Genomic DNA, 23882 nt, shown 5'->3' with positions numbered 1-23882 from the left:
CCTGGTGAATCCTGTAGTCCTTCAGGACTCAGCACACATGTCCCTTTCTCCAGAAATTCCTCTCTGACCTCCCCAGGTTGGGTCAAGCCGCTTCGCAGGCCCTCTAGCAGCCCACACTTATTTCTATCACGGTTCAGTTCTTACTGCACCTTTGGGCGGGCCGTTGCTAAGTTCCTTGCAAGACCACTCAAGCTTTCTGGGAGGTTAAGAAAGGGCCAGCCCACTCCACTTATTGAAGACTCTTCAGGAAAAGGAGGAGGAGGAAACTGTGCTGGGTTTTTCTTTTCTTGTTTCTTGTTTCTGGCCGCGCCACTGGGCATGCGGCACTTATTTACCCGACCAGGGATCGAACCTGTGGCCCTTGCAGTAGAAGTGCAGAGTCCTAACCACTGGACTTCCAGGGAACTCCCTGCGCTATATTTTAAATGTTTAAATGATTGGCAAGTCGTAGGTGCTCAACAAATATTTGTTGAATATAACAAATTAGTAATGTTGACACAAAGAAAGGCAATGCAGTATAAGTGTGCTATTTCCAAATATGCAATTTGCGGATTTTTATTTTAAATGTGAATTCATAGTGCATTACAGGTGGTTGTTTATATCAGGTTCTGTCACCCTATGTATACCCTCATCTGGAGGAAACTGCAATGGCCCCCTGCCGACCCTGCTGAGGAGATGGGAGATCCTTGGGCAGGGCTGGAGGTGGGAGTATCTGAAGGCCCGGCACGCAAAAGGGGGGGTCTCATCTTCCACCCTACACCCTCGGGGAATCCCCTGTGCCAGCCTCGACCCAGGCCCCTCTCCCGCGCGCCTGGGTGGCGGCCTGGACGCCTCTCGCCGCCCCGCCCGCAGGCGGCGCCCTCCGGCTAGTCTCCTGCTGGGGTCGCGACGGGGCGTGCGCGCTCAAAGGATTGCATCCGCACTTCCTGGTAGCAGCGCGCGGGGCCGTTGCGGGGTTGCTGCGGGGTCCCCGGGGCCGTGCTCTCAGCCCTGGCCTGTCCCCGGTTACCTGGGGCCGGGCGCGGCAGGTGCCCGGGCGGCGACCTCGCCGCGGGTCTGGTCGGGCGCCCAGCGCCGCGGACGCGGAGCGCGAGCCGGGAGCCGGGAGCCGCCGCGCCTCGGGTGAGTTGCGGGGACTCGCGCCTGGCGTCTCGCAGCTGCTTCCCTCCTCACCCGGGGCTCCGGGGTGGGGAGGCCGACGGCACCGCGCCGCTCCCCGCTTCCCTGGCTGTGCTCTGCGCGTCGGGGAGGGAGAGGAATTTCACTCCCGGGGATTCAGGGGCTGGGATTCTTTATTACTTAAGAGATCCTGGAGTGGGTGGTGGCCCTGGACTGAAAGCCGAGGACGCCGCGCTCCGGCTGGGGGGTGATCGTAGCCTTCGCGCCACGGGTCCTCCCCGGGTTTGGACCCGGGGGTGGGGTGCAGGGATGGAACCGGTGGCCTAGGTTGGGTGTATACTCACATCCAGCTCGCAACCCCTTTCCAGGGCTATTAAACATTGTAAAACATCAGTGTGTGCAACTTTCCTTCCTGGAACACACAGGTGGGCATATAGTCACGGGCACACATGCTCGTGTATTCGTTGGGGCGGACTTTGCGTCCCCTCTCTTGGCCCTTGGACGTTGGGGACGGTGCCCCCGCGAGCGCCGGGCATTGGGATTAAGCCCTGGGGCTTTTCAGGTTGGTTGTTCTCTGAGACCGTGGCGTTCTGGGTGGTTTCTCTGTGCCCAGCCTGGATGGCTCAAAATTCTCTCTAAATAACTTGGGACCGCCCTCCGGAATTTGTTGGCTCAGTGAAACTCCTCTTCTCACCTGGGCAGGTGGTCTCGGGAGGTGGCAGCGGGGTCCCCCGCCCCCCGAATTCCGGAAGCGACCGCGAGGACCCGGCTTGCGGAGGAAGGTCCAGCTGGGAGGAAACGCACTTGCTTCGCCCCATTGCTTTGCTTGTGCAAATAACTCGGGTAAGGGCCGGGGCGGGGGGTCGTTCAAACACCGGAGATAAATCCACCACAGACCAGAATTGCAAAGGACACTTGAGTGAGTGTTTGGATCTCAGAATTGTTCATGGCTTCAGGTCAGATCAATTTCGTTTGTGCTTTTCAGGTTACTTTTAAACTTCTTTAACTATGAAACGACTAATTAACATACACGTTTTTTCTTGACAGCCCCTAAGGCTGGAGTTTCTTTGTGGTATCTCTAGAATAGAATTGTTGGGAATTGCAGGTGAGGATCAGCCTGGCTGCTATGAGAATCATAGGGATGGAGGGAACCTGTGGTTTAAAGACTAAGAGACAGAAGGCATCAATGCTATGTGTAAACCTTGGTTGGGTCCTGATTTGATGAAAATAGTTTTTTTTAAAAATTGTGCCAATAGAGGAAATTTGTACTGGCTGTTTTTTAGTATTAAGAATATTAGTTTTGTTTAGTTACTTTTGGTAACGGTATCATGATTAGGGTTGTTTTTAAACGCTTATCTGTTAGAAATACATTCTAAACTTGAAATATAGGTTGAGGATTTGCTTCAAAATAAGCCAGTTTTGGGGAGGGCTGCTAGTGGAGAAGTGAGGGGGAACAAGGTGGAGGGAGATTGGCCATGAATTGTTAATAGTTGAAGATGGATGAACGGTATGGGGGTACGGACTGCCTTGTACTCTTGACTCTGCTTTTGTATGTTTGGCATTTTCCTTTCAACGTAACCCCACTTGTGGAGGTTTTTTGCAGAAGGTAGATTTGGAAGGTAACGCTAGTGGTTCTAGATTCAAAGCCTTCCACAGATCCTCACTCTTTGTTAGCTGGGTATAAAGGCTGCCTCTCCAGACTCATAACAAGTCTTTTTGTCCCTCCCAGGGGTGCCGCTTTATTTTGTTGCGAAGGCACAGAGCATTTGCTGAGTGTGACAAAGCTGAGAGGATCAAGTTGATGCAGGTGGATGCTGGGTCAGCTTTTTTTTTATACAAAGGGTATTAGCAAGCATAGGGGTTGAGCTGTCTCCAAATGGACAGGTTGTATAAAATGTGTTAGCAATTTTTCTGAACTGCCCAAATCCTTTCTAAGTTACGCTCATCAAAAAACAGAGCTCAGAGTAGTGAACACTCCCGTACGCACTTAGGTTTTGCGTACACTTTTGGAAGCATTGTATACATCAGTACAAAGTCAACATTATGAAAATGAATCACAAGGTGAGTGGAGCTCTACTTATTACCCGAGAGAGATCTTATCTGTGTGTGTGTGGCCTGTTTCCTGTCCTTACCTTGTTTGCTTCAGGTATCATGCAGTGTAAATATTTAGCAAAGAACTGGCTCCTGAAATTTCTGTGTATTCTTTTCCAAGAACCTTGCTTTCAAGAGGAGGGACATGGGAAGTTATATCTATATATTCATCCAACTTGCTTATTTTTGCCCCCTCTGGATTTACCGTATAATTCCTACTCATTCTATCATGCCTGATGAATAATTTGGAAACGTGATGATCTTATGAGGGAGCTATTAAAGTTCAATAGAGGGAGGAAAGGGAGGCATATAGTCCTGCAAGATAAACCCACATTTCTTAGTAGATATCGTGGAACTGATTTTAATGCCTCCTTGCTTTTAAGAGAAAACAACGCAAGTAAATGATATCAGTGATAGCTGAAAGTTGAAGTGTTAGATGAATCCCCTCAGCCTAGACCTTGCCCGTGTAGATTCACTAGAATAAAAGAGGTTGTAAAGATGCTTTAAGTCAGATTCAGTTGAGGAAATGTCAGAGCATGTCCCAGTTTCCTCGTAGTGCATGGGAAAATGAGAGAACCAACCAAAATCCCCTTACTGTTGGGAAATATCCTAGTGAATTCATGATGGTACTTAAGTGAAATTGTTTGGCTTGTGACAGTTTTCTTTGTGTGAATCAAAGAAATAGGCAACTGTTAAGTGACTTTATTTTCGACCTCAGTTCTCTGAGACAAGAACATGGAGAGAGAAAAGAAACTTGCCAGGTTCTTAAGTGAACAGGCAGTGACCTCATGTATGCTCTCCTCTGTGAGAGGACGGTAGATTTGGGCGGACTCTGGAGAGTTTATTGTTAATCGCCATTTTAAGGAATTACCACAAATGTGACACCATCTTCTCCCGCATCATGTTATGGAAGGGTATAAACACATTAGAAAAGCAAACTACATACTGCTTTGTTGGCCTAGAAACGAGAGGAAAGGGTGTTGGCAATCCACTCAATAATCCTCTTCTAATTTGTAAGCACTCAGCTCTCATCTACATCACTTCATCCCATCCTGTGAAGTTCAGCAGCGGTGCTGGAGGATTATTTTAGTTTTTAGCAGATGAGAAATTTGAAAATCTAGAGAAGTGAAGGCTTGCCAGGTGGTTTCTTTGGAGATATGGGGGAAGGAAATTTAACATTCATTAAGAGTTCAAGTCATCTTCACACACATGTTTTTAATTCTCACAAAGCTCTCTAAATTGGGTATTTTCAACCCATTTTGTGGATGAAATTGTAGCTAAGAGAGGTTCGTAGTTCACTTGAGGTCTGGCAGCTGGTAAAAATAGAGCCAGGATTCAAATTCAGATCTGTTGGACCTTAGAGTTTACATTATTTCCAGCCTCTGTGCTGGTCCAAACTCTAGCAGACAGCAGAGCTACCGTACCCAAGAGTTCTTTTTTTTTTTTTTCCGGTACGCGGGCCTCTCACTGTTGTGGCCTCTCCCGTTGCGGTGCACAGGCTCCGGACGCGCAGGCTCAGTGGCCATGGCTCACGGGCCCAGCCACTCCGCGGCATGTGGGATCCTCCCGGACCCAGGCACGAACCTGTGTCCCCCGCATCAGCAGGCGGACTCTCAACCACTGCGCCACCAGGGAAGCCCAAGGCAAGCTATCTTTTTTGCCACACTCAACTGCCCTGGTTACAAACTGGGGCCGTGTGCCACATCCAGCCGACAAGGATGTTTTATCAGGCCAGCACAGAGTTTGGGAAAATCAAAAACAAAGCTGAGCCAATGTTGACAATTGGGAGGTTTCAAATATTCTGCCCCCAAGAATTCCTGAAGGCGGTACTGGAGCAGCCTTCTCTCTAGAGAAGGGTAGTGTACTCCATTTCCCCCTGGTCTCCACCACTCCCTATCGTGGTCCCCGTCCTTGAGCCCAGGGACCATCGCACTTGCACTGTTGTTTCTTACAGTAAGAGTTCTTCCTACGTGTGCATCTCCCCAATATGGAATAACCCAAGAGAGCTTGAGGGCTCTTGTCCCAAGAAAAAGGGAAAGAGCATATTCCTTTGAGAGAATGAACACTCTTGTGTTTACTCTGCAGTGATTCTGTGACAGAAAATACAAGGTATGTCATCATTTTTCTCACACCCTGTCTGTGTTACTCATTTACATAGAACTTTAGAGCTTACTACCCCTGCAATACAATAAGAATGGAGTACATGTGTGGGCACGCTGCAGCAGAGAAAAGGAGGGCCTCCCAAACCCCAAACTACTGACTCTTTGTGAGCAGGAAGATGGGTCTTGTGCACCTGGGGGGGTTCCCCGGGGTGTCCTGTAGGGGTGGGCCACCAAGAAGCCCTCTGTCTTTAAGCAGCCTGACTTTGGGATCCAGAGGGATCCTGAGATTGTGCCCTGGCTCTCTGCTCTGAGGGCCCCAGAAAGTAATCCCCTCCCCCTCCTCTGCCCACCCCTCTCCAGCTGGTGACAGATCTGTCCTGCACACCACTGAGGCATGGCCCCGTCGGAAAGCTCCACAGGCAGGAGGAACTGAGGCGCCCTAGTCCAGCCTTTGAGAGGTTTCTGGGGTGCAAGTCCAAGAGTGGCCTGATTCCTCATCTTGAAACTTTCGCTCAAGGGTCGTGGGACAGATGTTCCTGCCTCTGTCTATATGTGGAGTTTCGTTGCAGGAGAGGCTGCTGTTTAGATCTTTGTTTCCTCTCCCTGAGTTCCGAGTACTCGTGGCTGCTGTGTGGAGGTGTGGGCATGGTGAGGCAGAAGTGCTGAGAAGGAAGTACAGATGGAACCTTGCTGTGCGGTTTTGAGGAAACGTCAGGTGTCGTTTTGTGACCTTTGTCACTAGAGCTGTGAGTCTAGGTGTGTGCGTACCCCAGTGTGAGAAGAAACGTGGGACGGGGGGCGCTGCAGGCGGGCTGCCTTGTGTGGTTGGCAGAAGGACATTAGAAGCCGAGGGCTTTCCTAAGTGCCAGGCCGGCGGGTTGATCGGAACCTTTCTGGGGAGCTCTGGGCGTGTTCTCAGGTAGGTGATTACTACTCCCTGGTCAAACACACGGCCTGCAAGGAGACTAGGTTGATGACCGGCCTCAGCAAACACAGGTGAAGCGTGGCGCCCCCGAGTGTGGACTCTCGCCAGGTGGCTGATGTCTCCCTGGTTCTCCCACCACCTCGCTGTGTGACCTTGACCTATTTTTCTAACCACTCTGCCCTTCGGTTTTCTCCTGTGTAAAATGGAAGTACTGAGCACACCTACCTCACAGGGCTGCGAGGATGAAGCGGCGCGTGGAGGGCCCGGCGTGGAGTAGGGGTTCCCTGAGCGCTGGTTGTCGCTGTCGCTGGAGCCCCGCCTTCCTTCGCTTTGGCCTTTATTCGGGGGATTTCCCCCCGAGAATTTTAGAAGGCAGGCTGCAGGGTAGACACGCTTTCCAGCTCTGACCTCCCTGTTTTCAGAGGCCGCCTGGCCTGCCTCGTGGCCTGAGGAAATGTCCTCCGTGACAGATGTCAGCAGGGGGTTTGGCGGAGCAGCTTTGGAACTGATGACGAGAACGGGGCCGGGAACTGGGGCTGTGGCCCTGTGGTCTGGGGATTAAAATGCGCTGTGCCTCTGGAAAGGAGATGGGTCCCCCCCGCCGGCCCCTGGTGGGGGAGGAGCGGACTGCGTAGATGGGGCAGATGCCTCTGCCTCGGCGGCTGCGGCGGGGCTCATGCCACCTGAGTCCTCTGTCAGCTGGGGACGTGCCCTCCTCACGGGAATGCTGGGAGCAGCTAACAAATACGAAGTCCTGACCCAGGCCCCGTGAAGTACTGTGTCCGACCTGCCCTTTGGTGGCGAAGTCAAAGACCAGGTACCCCAGGGGGTTTACTTTTAACTTGGAGAAATAATAGAGGTGCTGTTAACCTGTATTGGCAGAACATTTTGTCGTTTTCAAAGGGCTATCCAATTTGATCTTTGACCAGTGGTGCGGGCTTATTTATTTGCATTTGTTTCTCTTGCCTATTGCTCTCTGTCAGGAGAGGTACACAAGGGAACTGAGGTTCAGGCCAGAGGGGAGCCCAGAAGTAGGAACAGAGGAGTGGGCTGTGCGTTCTACTTTATCAGAGAAGGTAACCCGTGTTCGTATTCCTTATGCCCTTAAGGAGTCATAGGGAGTGATGACGTCTGGGGAGGGGAAGGGGGAGATTGAGAGCTGAGGTGTTCTCGGGAAGCTGAAAGCATCCCTTGTGTCCAGGGAGGCTGAACGGAGGGGTAGCCCGTCCCCCGCAGAGTCCCCTGCCAGCAGCCGAGGCAGAGGTCGCCCGGTTGACAGCTCCTGCCCAGACCCATTCACGGAGGTACCAGTGGGGCTCAGGGGGAGGCGGGGCTCTGGGCTCCCTCCTCCTCCTGCCCAGGTCCGGACCTTCATGGAACTGTTGCCTTTCTCCTCCTTTTTTTCTCCTCCGCCGCTCCCAGCCAGGTGTTCCAGTGAGATGCTGCACAGCCTCCACGGCCCTCCCCACCCCAGCTAACAGCCCACAGAGCTGCTCCCTTCTGACCGTTCTGCAGGGGTTTCCCTCCACAGCCCCTGCCATTTCCCATTGGTATCCTTGCCCCTGCTGCCTGCTGATTCTGTGTGTCCTGCAGACCAGCAGCAACGGGAGCTTGTTAGAAGTGCAGAATCTCAGGCCCACCCCAGACACAATGAATCAGAATCCAGCTTTTACCAAGATCCACATTCAAGCTTGAGAAGTATTGGTCTACAAGGCCATGACCTTACCAATCACAGGTGGCCTGGCATTAATTACCTCTGATCTGTGTATATTCGTACATTTTTCAGGTTTACCCAATATGGGAATAATGCTGTATGTACCACTGGTTTTCAGCCTCCCATCCCCTACCGTTAGACTGTCTGAGGATAACAGCTCACGCCTCTCGGTTACGCTGATTCTCAGGGATCAGCAGAACCTCTGGAAGGCATGAGGAATTCCATTACAGTATCTCCCCCCCGTGAGAAACCCTGGTATATACAGCTTTTATCTCAGTTCTGTCATCTTACATTGTATTGTCAGCATTTTCTCGTACTTTAATCTTTCTGAAGAGCTTGTCTTTCATGGCTACAGATAGTAGTCCATCTTATGACTGTCATAAATCATTTGACTACTTCCTTATTGTGAGGCATTTAAATTGCTCTGATCCTTTTGGGGTGGGAGAGTGTTCTGTAGGCTATTATAAGTATGCTGAAGTGAGCTGCTCAGGCCGTAATTACTTCCTTCAGCTCTGATTATTCCCTTATGGTGAATTCCTGGAGTGGAGATACTGAATCAGGAGGCATGAACATTCTAAACACTCTTTAAAATGCAGGAGGAGTATAGGAAGTACCCTGACAGATACCCTCCCGGGCACTGGGTAGTGTGGTCTGTAGACAGATTCTCTGGGGAGCAGCAATCACTCCTTGCTCATCATCACACACGTCAAGGCCCAGCTTAGAGCAGATTCTGAGGTGTGACTCCCAAGGGGGTTGGCGAGTGGGAGGGAAGTTACCTGAAGGGTGGGGGTGGGTAGCTGCCTGTGATGGTGGCATTTCTTCCTCCTGGCCTGAGTCCTGAGCCCACTCACCAGGCAACAGCTTCCTTCAGGGTGTGTCTGCACATTTTAGCTTGCCTTCCAGTGGCAGGCGCAGGCAGGAAGGGGAGTTCGTGGAGGCCTGAAATGACAGCCTCACTTACTAGTCCTGCATCTGCAGTTCCCGACTGGCACCAAACTTGTTTTTGCTTCATAAGTCTGTGACTGTTAGGTTTGTAACACGTTTTCCTCCCGGGAGCAGACCAGGAAACTCATGTTAAGTAAACTGTATTCTGAAAGGTACACTCAGATTCTGTCATGAAGAAGAAGTGATATATCAACATTGTATTTGTGATTGAGTCATGGTTTGAACTTGGTTGCCAGGAATATATTTTTGGCCCTCTATAAATATGTTTGGAGTAAATGAGCAAATGAATATGCACAGAATGAATGAGTTTGATTATGTTAAATAACATACATATATTAGATATATTTGTGTGTATCACATGACATAATTAAAACATTTTAAACTGAATATTAAATCATTAGCCATTCATTTATATTAACTATTTGACATGTTATGACTTCCAAATAGACACACACACACACTATACTTTCTGGAAATAAGTGTGATTGATTCAGAGGTTGTCTACAGCAAACAACAGACTCTTTTATGAATGGAATACAATATACAATAGGAAAACAAAAGTGGCTTCTTTTGTCAGCATGTTTTTGAGATTCATGCATGTTGTGTATTTCAGTAGTTTGTTCTTTTTTATTAATAGCTAATATTCCACTCTTTGATTATACAACCATTCATTTGTCCATTCTGCCTGGAAGACCATTTGGGTTGTTTTCAGTTTGGGGCTTTTATGAAGGAAGCTGCTGTGAACATTCTTTTACAAGTCCTTTTTTAAAAATACAGTTTTCTTGAGGTGCAATTTACATGCCATAAAATCCACCCGTGGTAAGTGTACGATTCTATGATTTTTATAGATTTGTACAGCCATCACCACAATCTAATTTTTGAACATTTCTATCACCCCCAAAGTTCCCTCATGCCAGCTTAAGTCCCCACTCCTAAGCCCAGGCAGCCACTGACCTACTTCCTGTCTCTTGCCTTTTCTGGATATTTCCTATAAATGGAATCCTAGAATATGTAGGATTTTTGTGTCTAGCTTCTTGCACTTAGCATAATATTTTTGAAGTTCATCCATTTGCAGCATGTATCAGTAGCTTGTTCCTTTGTATTGTTGAATAGTTCAGTTTTACAGATGTAACCACATTTCATTTATTTCTTCGCTAGTTGATGGACATTTGAATTGTTTCTGGTTTTTGGCTGTTATAAATAATGTTTCTGTGCACATTCATGTACAGGTGTGTGGGGGCCTATATTTTTATTTCTCTTGGGTAGATTCTTAGGAGTGTAATTACCAGATTATATAGTAAGTTTATCTTTTTAAGAAACTGGTAAACTGTTTTCCAAAAGTGGCTGTAGAGTCACCAACAATGTATGATGGTTTTGATTTCTCCACATTCTTGCCAACACTCAATATTGTTAGTTTTTTTAATTATAGCCATCCTGATGGCTGTAGGAGTGTATCTTATTACAGTTTATGTGTTTTTTTGTTTGTTTTTTGTTTTTGGCCACGCCACTTTCGGGATTAGTTCCCTGACCGGGGATTGAACCCCTGCCCCCTGCAGTGGAAGTTCGGAGTCCTAACCACTGGACCACCAGGGAATTCCCTTATAACAGTTTAAATTTACATTTCCCTAATGACTAATGATGATTAGCACCTTTCCACGTGCTTATTATTAGTCATTTGTATATCTGCTTTGCTGAAATATCTAGTTAAATCTTTTGCCCTTTTTTTTTTTTTTTTGGTACGTGGGCCTCTCACTGTTGTGGCCTCTCCCATTGCAGAGCACAGGCTCCGGACGCGCAGGCTCAGCGGCCATGGCTCACGGGCCTAGCCGCTTCGCGGCATGTGGGATCTTCCCGGACCGGGGCACGAACCTGTGTCCCTTGCATCGGAAGGCAGACTCTCAACCACTGCGCCACCAGGGAAGCCCTGCCCATTTTTTAAATTGGGTTGTCACCATCGTCATATGGAGTTTCAAAAAAATTTTAATATTCTATAAAATATTCAAATAAAAATAATTGAAGTAAAATATTCAAATATTTTTTTAAATTCTAGAGGCAAGGGCTTTATCAGATATATGACATGCAAATATTTTCTATGAATCTTTGACTTATATTTTTATTTTCTTAATGGCACCTTTTAAAGAAAAAAGTTTTAAATTTTGATGAAGTCTAAGATATCAATTTCTTTTCTTTTATGGTTTGCACTTCTAATTACATATCTAAGAAATATTTCCTGTGTACAAGCCTTTTTTTTAATAGACGTTATCTTTTAGAGCAATTTTAGATCGCAACAAAATTGAGCAGAAGGTACAATTTCCCGAAGAGATTTCTCATATATTTCCTGTGTCCACATATGCATAGCCTCCCCTATTATCAGCATCCCCAATCAGTGACACATTTGTTATAGTCGTTGACCTTACATTGACACATCATAATCACCCAAAGTCCAAAGTTTACATTACAGTTCTCTCTTGGTGGTGTATATTCTGTGGGATTGGACAAATGTATAGTGACATGTATTCACCATTACAGTAGCATACAGAGTAATACTAAAAATCCTCTGTGCTCTGCCTGTTCATCCCTTCCTCCCCTCTAACCCTTGGCAACTACTCATCTTTTTACTGTTTCCATAGTTTTGCCTTTTCCAGAGTGTCATATAGTTGGATCATACAGTATATAGCTTTTTCAGATTGGCTTCTTTCACCTAGTAAATGCATTTTTTAAGGTTCCTCCATGTCTTTTCATGGCTTGATAGCTTTTTTTTTTTCTTTAATGCTAAGTAATCACAGTTTATCCAGTCACTTTCTGAAGGACATCTTGGTTGCTTCCAACTTTTGGCAATTATCAATAAAGCTGTTATAAAGACTTGTGTATAGGTTTTTGTGTGGATATAAGTTTTAAACTCCTATGGGTGAATACCAAGGAGGGCAATTGCTGGATCGTATGATAAGAATATGTTTAATTTTGTAAGAAACCGCCAATCTAAACTGTCTTCCCAAGTGGCTGTGCCATTTTGTATTTCCACTAGCAGTGAGAGTTCCTGTTGTTCCACAAGCTCACTAGCATTTGGTGTTATCATACAGGTCTTTTTGTGGACATGTATTTTAATTTCTCCTGCATAAATACCTAGGAGTGGAAGTACTGGATCATAGGATAGATGTATGTTTAAATGCCAGACTTTTCCAAGGGGTTGTACCATTTTATACTCCTACGTCTTTCCCAATACTTAGTATTGGTCTTTTTACTTGTAGCCATCCTGATGGATGTGAAACTGTATGGCTATGTGCTTTTAATTAGCTTTTTCCTGATGACTAATGATGTTGAGCACCTTTTCACATGCTGTTGACCATATGTTCATTTTCCTTTTGAACTGTCTTTTCAAGTATATTGCCCATTTTTGTTTTGAGTTGTCTTTTTTTTTTTTTTTTTTTTTTTGCTGTACAGGGGCCTCTCACTGTTGTGGCCTCTCCCGTTGCGGAGCACAGTCTCCGGACGCGCAGGCTCAGCGGCCATGGCTCATGGGCCCAGCCGCTCCGCGGCATGTGGGATTTTCCCGGACCGGGGCACGAACCCGTGTCCCCTGCATCGGGAGGCAGACTCTCAACCACTGCGCCACCAGGGAAGCCCTGAGTTGTTTGTCTTTTTACTGTTGATCTGTAGGCATTATAGATAGATAGGTAGGAAGGTAGTTAAGTAGGTAGATAGATAGATAGATAGATAGATGATCTGGTAGTCTGAGCACAAATCATTTGTTAGATATATGTGTAGTGAATATTTTCCCCCAGTATATCTCTTGCTTTTTCATTTTCTTATAAGCAAAAGATTTTAATTTTAATGAGTCTACTTTATAATTTTTTCTTTTATGGTTGGTGCTTTTGTGTTTTGCTTAATAATTCTCTACCTACCCCCAGCGCTGCAAGATTTTCTTCTTTGTTATCCTTCTAAATGCTTTAGTCTTAGCTTTTACATTTAGGCCTGTGATCAATCCTGAATTGTGAGTATGGTGTGAGATGGGATTGAGCTCCTTCTTTTTCATACAGTTATCCATTTAGTGCAGCATCATTTATTGAAAAGACTTTCCTTTCCTCCTTTGAATTGCCTTGGTACTTTCTTGTAAATCAAGTGGACTATTGGAACTCTCTACTCTGTTCTATCTGTTTGTCTGTTCTTAAGCTAGCACCACACCATCTTCAGTTCGGTAGTTTATCAGTCTTGAAATCAGGTAGTGTAAGCCCTTCAACTTTGTTCTTTTTCAAAAATTTGCAACTATTCTGGCCCTTTGCATTTTCTTTCTTTTTTTTAAATTAACTTTTATTGGAGTATAGTTGCTTTACAATGTTGTGTTAGTTTCTCCTGTACAGCAAAGTGAATCTTTTGCATTTTTCATGTACACTTTAGAATCAACTTGTCAGTTTCTACCAAAAAGCCTGGTTGGATTTTGATCAGGACAGCATTGAATCTACCAATCTAGAGAGCGTTGTCATCTTAACAATATTAATCTTCCATAGACATGGTATATCTTGCCATTTATTTAGGTCTTTAGTTTCAGCAGTGTTGTTGTTGTCTTCTCAGCAGTGTTTTATAGCTTTTAGCATTGATGATTTGTACATTTTTTTTTTTTTTTTTTTGCAGTACGCTGGCCTCTCACTGTTGTGGCCTCTTGCGTTGCAGAGCACAGGCTCTGGATGCGCAGGCCCAGCGGCCGTGGCTCACGGGCCCAGCCGCTCTGCGGCATGTGGGATCCTCCTGGACCGGGGCACGAACCCGTGTCCCCTGCATCGGCAGGTGGACTCTCAACCACTGCACCACCAGGGAAGCCCGATTTGTACATTTTTTAAAAAAAAAATTATTTACTTACTTATTTTGGCTGCTCCAGGTCTTAGTTGTGGCGTGCAGACTCTTAGTTGCAGCATGCGGACTCTTAGTTGTGGCATGCAGCCTTCTTAGTTGCAGCATGAATGTGGGATCTAGTTCCCTGACCAGAGATTGAACCCCGGCCCCCTGCATTGGAAGTGCGGAGTCTTACCCACTGGACCACCAGCGAAGTCCCTGATGATCTGTACACATTTTAAAAGATTTATTCCTATGTATTTTACATTTTAAAGTCTACTGTAAATGGCAATTTTTACATTTTCAAATTTTGTTTTATATATATGCTATATATGTATATATATACACATACATATATGTGTGTGTGTGTGTGTGTGTATATATATATATACAATTTTAAAAATTGATCTGCAACCTTAGTAAAGTAACTTAGTGACCCCAGTAAGTTTTGGGTAGATGCCTTAGCATTTTCTGTATGTATAAACATCACCTGCAAGGAGTTTTACTTTATTCTTTCTAACCTCTATGCCTTTTTTTCCCCCTTGCCTTGTTCCTTTAAGGGAAAAGTGGTCAGTTTTTCACAGTTAAGTATGATGATAGCTGTAGATTTTTTTATAGATGTCCTTTATCAGGTTGAGGAAATTTCCCTCGATTCCTACTTTGCTGAGAGGTTTTTATCATGAATGGATGTTGAATTTTGTCAAAAACTTTTTTCTGCATTTCTCAAGATGATCATATTGTATGTTTTCCTTTATTCTGTTCATGTGAATGTGTCTCTTTTTCATCTTCTGGCACTTTTTCATTATGTCAAATTAGGGAAGAGACCACTGTTACTACTTATGACACTCGAACATCTTGGCATTATTCATTGAATGTAGGTTCAGGAGCATGATTTAGACAGTTTGAATCTGATCATCTCCATAAAATACTTTATAAACTAAAAAGCACCATATATATTTAGGTAGAATTATTTGACTTAAGGGGCCTACCTGTCCCCCAAAGCTTCTCTTAATCTCTGAAACTTCTGCTGTTCGTCTCATGCCTAAAAAAATAAGTATGAAAATAACAGAACTGTACACAATGAGATTTTGACCTTAAAAGGTCTTACTTCCTACTTTCTGAGCTTGGGAGACCTAACTTATGGATATGACAAAGTCCTTCCATTTAAGTGTCCAGTAATATTTCTCAAAAAAGAAATTCTCAAAAAAATCTGTATACTTGTTGCCTATGTCCCAATTCTTCATTGACCTGAAAATCCTGGGGGACTAAGAAGTCTATGGTCCTTGGTCTAAACACTGGAGAAATCAATGACTTAAAAGGAATTTCAGATGATTTGGGGTGGAGCTATCACCCTCCCAGACTTCAGACTATACCACAAAGTTACAGTAATCAAAACAGCATGGTACTGGCACAAAAACAGACACATAGATTAGTGGAATAGAATAGAAAGCCCAGAAATAAACCCACACACCTATGGTCAATTAATCTATGAGAAAGTAGGCAAGAATATACAATGGAGAAAAGACAGTCTCTTCAATAAGTGGTGCTGGGAAAACTGGACAGCTACATGTAAAACAATGAGATTAGAATATTTCCTCTCACCATATACAAAAGTAAACTTAAAATGGATTAAAGACCTAAATGTAAGACCTGAAACCGTAAAACTCCTAGAAGAGAACATTGGCAGAACATTCTTTGATATAAACTGTAGAAATACTTTTTTTGGATCTGTCTCCTAAGGCAAAGGAATAAAAGCAGAAATAAACAAATGGGGCCTAATTAAACCTAAAGACTTTTGCACAGCAAAGGAAACCATCCACAAAACAAAAAGACAACTTACTGAATGGGAGAAAGTATTTGCAAATGATATGGCTGACAAGGGGTTACTATCCAAAATAAAGAGCTCATACAACTCAATATCCAAAAACAATCCATCAAACCCAATCAAAAATGGGCAGAACACTTGAATAGAAATTTTTCCAAAGAAGACATACAGATGGCTCAACATCACTAATTTTTACAGAAATGCAAATCAAAACCACAATGAGATATCACCTCACACCTGGCAGAATGGCTATCGTCAAAAAGAACACAAATAACAAGTGTTGGCAAGGGTGTGGAGAAAAGGGAACCCTTGTACACTTTTGGTGGGAATGTAAATTGGTGCCACCACTATGGAGAAAAGTATGGAGGTTCCTCAAAAAACTAAAAGTAGAACTACCATATGATCCAGCAGTTCCACTCCTGGGTTTATATCTGAAAAAAAACAGAAACATGAATTCAAAAAGATACATGCAACCCAGTGTTCATAGCAGCACTATTTACAATAGACAAGATATGGAAGCAACCCAAGTATCCATCAGCAGATGAATGGATAAAGAAGATGTGGCACATATATACAATGGAATATTACTCAGCCATAAAAAAGAATGAAATTCTGCCATTTGTAGCAATGTGGATGGACCTAGTGAAATAAGGTGCTTAGTGAAATAAGTCAGAGAAAGACAAATACTATATGATATGATGTATATGTGGAATCTAAAAAATAAAACAAACAAATGTATACACCAAAACAGAAACATATTCACAGATTAAAAAAACAAACTAGTGGTTACCAGTAGGGAGAGGGAAGGAGGGAGGTGCAAGATAGGGGTATGGGATTAAGAGACACAAACTACTATGTATAAAATAGATAAGCAACAAGGATATATTGATAGCACTGGGAATTATAGCCATTGTCTTGTAATAACTTTTAATGGAGAATAATCTAAAAATACTGAATCACTGTGCCATACACCTGAAACCAATATAATATTGTAAATCAACTATACTTTAATAAAAATAATGAAATTAATCAATATAAGGAGATGTGTATGTTATATTTTCTGAATCCTGAGAGAATGGAAGAAACAGGTGGGTGTTTATGGTAGTAGTGTAAGCTGGCATAGGTCTGGGATGCTGTTGTTGATGACTTATAGGACAGCTTGACCCTGGTTGATTGGGGAGGCTATCCCAGGTTGTGTGAAGTTGAAAAAAGGATCTCCCTTAGGTGATTGGCCTGGTTCACTTTCTCAGCAATGACCGACAGACCCATAGTTTTAGAAACTATGGACAACTGAACTTGAGCAGTGTCGTCATCTCTCTGATTGTTGAGTCATCCCAGGAGCCATGTTCAGTAGCTTGGGACTGCCAGTGAGGTCTCATTGAGCAGGGGTTTCTGATTGGTACTTTCCAGATCACTGTATGCTTAAGCCCCTTCCTTTGCTTGAGAGCAGGACTAAAGTTGATGATAATCATTGAGAACTAGGAAGCAGTCTCTAGTTCAAAAGTCCTGTGAGGACTAAACCTCTATAAACATGTTTACTAAGCAGTTGTCCATATGTACTTGGACATTTCTGGTGGTGGTGCAAACACTAGCTCCCAAACTAACATGTCCTCCTTTTGAAGAATTCCCGATCTGGTAACCCTTTAACTATTACTCTTGTGAATCCCTTTCCCCCATGTGTTGACTTCTTTAGGTATATTCCTATTTATTGCTATCTTTCTTAAAATTTGGTGGCAAAAGCAATTAATACAAGGTATGGAACTCCTTTCTCCTTAATTCTGAACACTGTACTTGTATTAATCTGTGTGTTCACACCAAAATGATGAAGAGATGAATATATATGTGCGGAATTTGCAATAAATAAGACACAGTCACACTGTGAGGGAGGGATATGTGAAAATATACATCACCAGAATATTAATTTATAAGCAAACCTAGGGCATTGGGTAAAAATTAATGATAGCTGTATGGAAAGCCAGATCTCATCAATGTAACCTAATTTTTTCAAGAACATAGTAAGGATCTGGAGGAAACAGGGCACATATGTCTTGACTTTCTCATGCTGTTGATTTAATTATGAATAACATAATCAGCAACAACCCAGGGAAACATAGTTTAGCTTATATGATACCACAGTCAGATGGTAGGAAGGTCAGAGACATCAAGGATATGGTGCTGGTGCAGGATAGCGCTCACCAGTTAACCCTTCAGAGGTCAGTCTGGGACCCAGTCCCATTAAATAAACTTTATGACTACCGATGTATTGTGTATATATTTGTGTGCCAGAATACTGGAAACAGAAGTCAAAATAACCTGGATAAATTAGGTACTTAACAAACTGGACAATGTCAAATGAAGGCTAATTTTGTAAGCAGGAAGTTCAGATTGGAGAATGATTGGCTTTGTGCCTAGTCTGGCAGAACAAGCCCCTGGGCCGTGATGAATGACAAGGTAGTTGAGCCATCAATGACTATAATACGAGTATGTGCACAGTACCGCATCTCGTAAGTCAGTGCTCTGGCTAAGGATACTTTTAGGAGGCTGAGAAGTAGGCAAAAGATACAGTGAAGGCTTACAGTGGATAAAAATTTTGAAATAGAAGCAGGAACATAAATGCAGCAAGATGGGAGGGATATGAAAAAGAAGCAATTAGAAGTATTTTGTATTAAGTAGGATAGGCTAAAATGCTGTAAAGATAGGTAAAAAATACAGTGGCTCAAATTCAGTACAAGTTTATTGCTCTCATATAACAGTCCTGGGCGGATATTTCAGGTCATTGGGGGTCCCTCTATACTCAGGGACCCGGCTGATGGTAGCCCAGCTGCCTTCACCATGTGTCCTGCAGAGTTGCTCTGGTTGCCCGTAGGAAGGCGGAATGAGCTTTGCCCAGAAAGGGCTACTATCATGTCTGCTCACATCCCATTGGCTAGAAGTCAGTCATGTGACCATACCTCACTGCAAGGGAGACTGGGAAATATAGGTCCCCTGTGGGCTTCAGGAAGAGAAGAGAGCACAGGTTTTGAAAACCACTAACCGTTTCTGCCATACCTCTAAGAAACAGCAGTTGACAACAGATTTCTCATTAACAATAACATTTAGAATACAAGAGTACATACCTTCAACTTAGAATTTAATACTAGTTAAACCATCATTCAAGAATGGTCAGCAGTCCCTATGGAGGAGAATTTGGCAATATATGGCTATGTAAAGATGGAGGCAGAGATAGGTGTTATGCTGTCACAAGCCAAGGAATTCCAGGAGCCTCCAGAAGCTGGAAAAAGCAAGGAAGGATGCTCCTCTAGAGCTTTCAAAGGGAGCATGGCTCTGTTGAGACCTTGATTTCAGATTTCTGGGCTCCAGAACTGTGAGAAAATTAATTTCTTTTCTTTTGACTACCCGGTGGTAATTTGTTATGGCAGCCCTAGGGAACTAATACATCTACCTAGGACCACAACGATTTTCTCCTGTTTTCTTCTAAAAATTTCAGTTTCACTTTTACATTTAGCCTTATGATCCATTTTGAGTTTACTTTGTGTATGATGTGAGGTAAGGGTTAAGGTTAATTTTACCCATATGGATATATGGTTTCCAGCACCATTTTTAGAAAAGACTATCCTTTCCCCCATTAATTACCTTGTACTTTTGTTGAGAATCAATTGACCATAAATATGTGGGTCTACTTCTGGATTCTCTTCTGTTTGATTTATAGGACTATCCTTATGCTAATACCCCCTCTTTATTTCTATACCTTTATAGCAAGTCTTAAAATCAGGTAGTGTAAGTTCACCAACTTTGTTGTTCTTAAAAATTATTTTGGCTCTGCTGGGTTCTTTACATTTCCATATAAATTGTACAGTCAGCTTGCCAATTTCAACAAAAAAACTGGCTGAGTCTTAACAATCCATCATATATGTCTCCATGGATTTAGATCTTCTTTAATTTCTGTTTTATTAAATATTTTATTTATTTATTTGTAAGTGTAAAGGATTTTTTTTTAATTGTATAAAACAGGCAAAATTATTTAGGTCAATACATTCTGAAGGAATTTCACATGTTCTGATTCCTTCCACTGCCAGTCACTTAGTTCCTCCAGGGTTTGAGTCATAATCTTCAAGATAAGATAGCCCTTTCAAAAAGAACTTTTGCTCAGTCCACAGTTGTCATGTCAGTCAGTCCACAATTCTTCAAGGTCACCTTCTTTGATCTCCCATAGAATATGGACACACTTTAAAAATTCCCCATCTGTAATCTTTGGGATCCAATTTCCTCAAGCAATTTACTTTAGGACCATGTTTAGGGTCAGAGGAGACGGCTCTGACTGGTTCTGAGTTTTAGACACCCTCTAAACGTGCATTAAGTTGAAATCAGATTACTCCTAAGCTATCACACCCTAGAACAGTACATATCATTGGGCTATGCCACTACCTTTTTTTTTTTTTTAACATCTTTATTGGAGTATAATTGCTTTACGATGGTGTGTTAGTTTCTGCTGTATAACAAAGTGAATCAGCTATACATATACGTATATCCCCATTTCTCTTGCCTCTCCCTCCCACCCTCCCTATCCCACCCCTCTAGGTGGACACAAAGCACCGAGCTGATCTCCCTGTGCCATGCGGCTGCTTCCCACTAGCTATCTTACATTTGGTAGTGTATATATGTCCATGCCACTCTCACTTTGTCCCAGCTTACCCTTCCGCCTCTCCGTGTCCTCAAGTCCATTCTCTACATCTGTGTGTTTATTCCTGTCCTGCCCCTAGTTCTTCAGAACCTTTTTTTCTTTTTAGATTCCATATATATGTGTTAACATATGGTATTTGTTTTTCTCTTTCTGACTTACTTCACTCTGTATGACAGACTCTGGGTCCATCTACCTCACTACAAAAAACTCAATTTTGTTTGTCTTTATGGCTGAGTAATATTCCATTGTATATATGTGCCATATCTTCCTTATCCATTCATCTGTTGATGGACACTTAGGTTGCTTCCATGTCCTGGCTATTGTAAATAGTGCTGCAATGAACATTGTGGTACATGACTCTTTCTGAATTATGGTTTCTCAGGGTATATGCCTGGTAGTGGGATTGCTGGGTCGTATGGTAGTTCTATTTTTAGTTTTTAAGGAACCTCCATACTGTTCTCCATAGTGGCTGTGTCAATTTACATTCCCACCAACAGTGTAGGAGGGTTCCCTTTTCTCCACACCCTCTCCAGCATTTATTGTTTGTAGATTTTTTGACGATGGCCATTGTGACTGGTGTGAGGTGATACCTCACTGTAGTTTTGATTTGTATTTCTCTAATGATTAGTGATATTGAGCATCCTTTCATGTGTTTGTTAGCAATCTGTGTATCTTCTTTGGAGAAATGTCTATTTAGGTCTTCTGCCCATTTTTGGATTGGGTTGTTTGCTTTTTTGATATTGAGCTGCATGAGCTGCTTGTATATTTTGGAGATTAATCCTTTCTCAGTTGCTTCGTTTGCAAATACTTTCTCCCATTCTGAGGGTTGTCTTTTCATCTTGTTTATGGTTTCCTTTGCTGTGCAAAAGCTTTTAAGTTTCATTAGGTCCCATTTGTTTATTTTTGTTTTTATTTCCATTTCTCTAGGAGGTGGGTCAAAAAGGATCTTGCTGTGATTTATGTCATAGAGTGTTCTGCCTGTTTTCCTCTAAGTTTTATAGTGTATGGCCTTACATTTAGGTCTTTAATCCATTTTGAGTTTATTTTTGTGTATGGTGTTAGGGAGTTTTCCAATTTCATTCTTTTACATGTAGTTGTCCAGTTTTCCCAGCACCACTTATTGAAGAGGCTATCTTTTCTCCATTGTATATTCTTGCCTCCTTTATCAAAGATAAGGTGATCATAGGTGCGTGGGTTTATCTCTGGGCTTTCTATCCTGTTCCATTGATCTATATTTCTGTTTTTGTGCCAGTACCATACTGTCTTGATTACTGTAGCTTTGTAGTATAGTCTGAAGTCAGGGAGCCTGATTCCTCCAGGTTTGTTTTTCTTTCTTAAGATTGCTTTGGCTATTCGGGGTCTTTTGTGTTTCCATACAAATTGTGAAATTTTTTGTTCTAGTTCTGGGAAAAATGCCATCGGTAGTTTGATAGGGATTGCATTGAATCTGTAGATTCCTCTGGGTAGTATAGTCGTTTTCACAATGTTGATTCTTCCAATCCAAGAACATGGTATATCTCTCTATCTGTTTGTATCATCTTTAATTTCTTTCATCAGTGTCTTATAGTTTTCTACATACAGGTCTTTTGTCTCCTTAGGTAGGTTTATTCCTAGGTATTTTATTCTTTTTGTTGCAATGGTAAATGGGAGTGTTTCCTTTATGCCAGTACCTTTTTAAAGTCCAGACACTGTGTTCTCAAGGTACAAGCCTTAAAAAAGAAGCCATCTTTGTTTCATGTCAACATTAAAATTAGAGTACTAAATCAGTATAGCTGATAATTTCCCTCATATCTTATGCTTTTAAATTATCAATTTTATAGTCCTGGAAGCAACCTTTATGTTTGTAAATACCCCCATCACTTGAACCTGTTTTAAGTATCATGTTCCTTCTTCTGTATCAAAACTCATACTGAAGAATGAGCTCTGGGTTACAAAGGAGGATTTATTTTTGCATCTGTCTGTAAGTCTTTGTCCACGAATTACACAAAAGCAAACACAAGTGCCATTTCTGCAATGTTTAAAATATTCAGAATACTGTGCTTGCCTGTGCTTTGGCAAATTTATCCCTAAATGTTCCATAGTTTTGATGCTATGGCAAATGTTATTTCATTTTCCAATTATTTATCACTGGTATATAGAAATACAATTTTTAAAAAATTAACCCGCAACCTTGCTAAATTCACTTGTTACCTTTTGTAGCTCTTGTTTCAGACTTTCTAAGTACATGATCATGTCACCCATGATTAAAGACAGCTTTACTTCTTTCTTTACAGTCTACATGCCTTTTATTTCTTGTTAATGACTTACCGCACTGGCTAGGACCTCTAATAAAATGTTGAGGAGGGTTGTAGGGTGGACATCCTTGCATTGTTCCTGATTTTAGGAGGAAAAAGCCCACTCTTTCAGCATTTGAGCTTAGATGTGGGTTTTTCATAGATGCTTTTTATCTGGTTGGGAAGTTCCCTTCTATTATTTGTTTTCATGAGAGTTTTTATCATGTTGGATTTTGTTAAATGCTTTTTCTACATCTGTTCAGATGATCATATAGTTTTTCTCCTTTATTCTGTTAACACGATGAAGTACATCGATTTTCTAATGTTAAACCAAGATTGCATAAACTGTGGTGTATTAGATTATATTATTATTTTCATATATTAATGAATTTAATTTTTTCGTTAAGGATTTTTGCCTCTATATTCTTGAGGGATGATGCTTTGTAATTTAGTTTTCTTGAAATGTCTTTGGTTTTGTTATAAGGGTAATTCTGGTCTTGTAAAATGAGTTGGAATGTGTTTCTCTCTTCTGTTCTCTTTAAGCTTGGTATTTCTTCCTTAAATGTTTGGCGGAATACATCAGTGAAGACATCTGAGCCTAGAATTTTCTTTGTGGGAAGGTTTTTAAGTACAAAATCAATTTCTTTAATAGGGATTTTTAGGGATCTTTTTGAGTTTTGGTAGTCCATGTCTTTCCAGAAATTTGTGTGTCATCACAGTTGTCTCATTTATTGGAATAAAATTCTTCTTTTTAAAAAATATTTATTTATTTTTGGCTGCATTGGGTCTTTGTTGCTGCGGGTGGGCTTTCTCTAGTTGGAGCGAGCGGGGGCTACTCTTCGTTGCAGTGCACGGGCTTCTCATTGCAGTGGCTTCTCTTGTTGCAGAGCACGGGCTGTAACAGGTGCACGGGGCTTCAGTAGTTGTGGCACGGGGGCTCAGTAGTTGTGGTTCGCGGGCTCTAGAGCGCAGGCTCAGTAGTTGTGGTGCACGGGCTTAGTTGCTCCATGGCATGTGGGATCTTCCCAGACCAGGGCTCGAACCCATGTCCCCTGCATTGGCAGGCAGATTCTTAACCACTGCACCACCAGGGAAGTCCCGGAATAAAAGTATTCTTAATACTCCCCTATTATCTTTTTAATGTTTATAGGATCTGTGCTGAGGTCCTCTCTCTCCTAATTTTGGTAAGTTCTTTCTCAGTTTGGTTGGAGGTTTACAATTTTATCGGTTTTTAGAAAGAAGCAGCTTTTGGTTCATTGTTTTTTTTTTGTTATTTTTGTTTGTTTTTAAAATTTCATTGTTTTCTGTTCTTTAGCTTACTTCCTTTAGCTTACTTTAGGGTTTAATTTACTCTTCTTTTTCTTTTTCATTTTGGCCGCA

General features: G+C 42.7%; 1 protein-coding gene and 1 non-coding gene across 20 annotated transcripts in view; one reads left to right on the top strand and one right to left on the bottom strand.

Annotated features, from left to right (window-relative positions):
* The first annotated feature begins 395 nt into the window (after nucleotides 1–395).
* Nucleotides 396–23882, top strand: part of GPR160 (G protein-coupled receptor 160) — a 96232-nt gene continuing 72745 nt past the window's right edge. For 5 of the 19 annotated variants that reach the window (XR_016393091.1, XR_016393087.1, XR_016393090.1 and 2 more), the window contains exons 1-2: nucleotides 396–1122; nucleotides 1822–1962. Coding sequence is in view for 9 of the 19 variants with exons in the window: in XM_089910909.1 (XP_089767035.1) it covers nucleotides 539–1122; nucleotides 23653–23686 (618 nt within the window). In the remaining 10 variants the exon portion in view is untranslated. Of the gene's footprint in view, nucleotides 1123–1821; nucleotides 1963–1984; nucleotides 3181–23652; nucleotides 23687–23882 lie in introns of those variants that run through there. The other 14 variants (XM_089910909.1, XM_089910905.1, XM_089910908.1 and 11 more) reach the window with 7 other exon arrangements.
* Nucleotides 22109–22233, bottom strand: LOC115802379 (small nucleolar RNA SNORA40). Its single transcript, XR_004022849.1, has one exon. It is a non-coding gene; the product is annotated as a small nucleolar RNA SNORA40 (small nucleolar RNA).

The sequence above is a fragment of the Delphinapterus leucas genome, chromosome 4 (genome assembly GCF_059928025.1).
Source record: "Delphinapterus leucas isolate spDelLeu-1000000601 "Yukka" chromosome 4, BTC_Dleu_Yukka2, whole genome shotgun sequence".
In the NCBI taxonomy this organism is placed as follows: Eukaryota; Metazoa; Chordata; class Mammalia; order Artiodactyla; family Monodontidae; genus Delphinapterus; species Delphinapterus leucas.
This window is presented reverse-complemented; position numbering and strand designations above follow the sequence as displayed.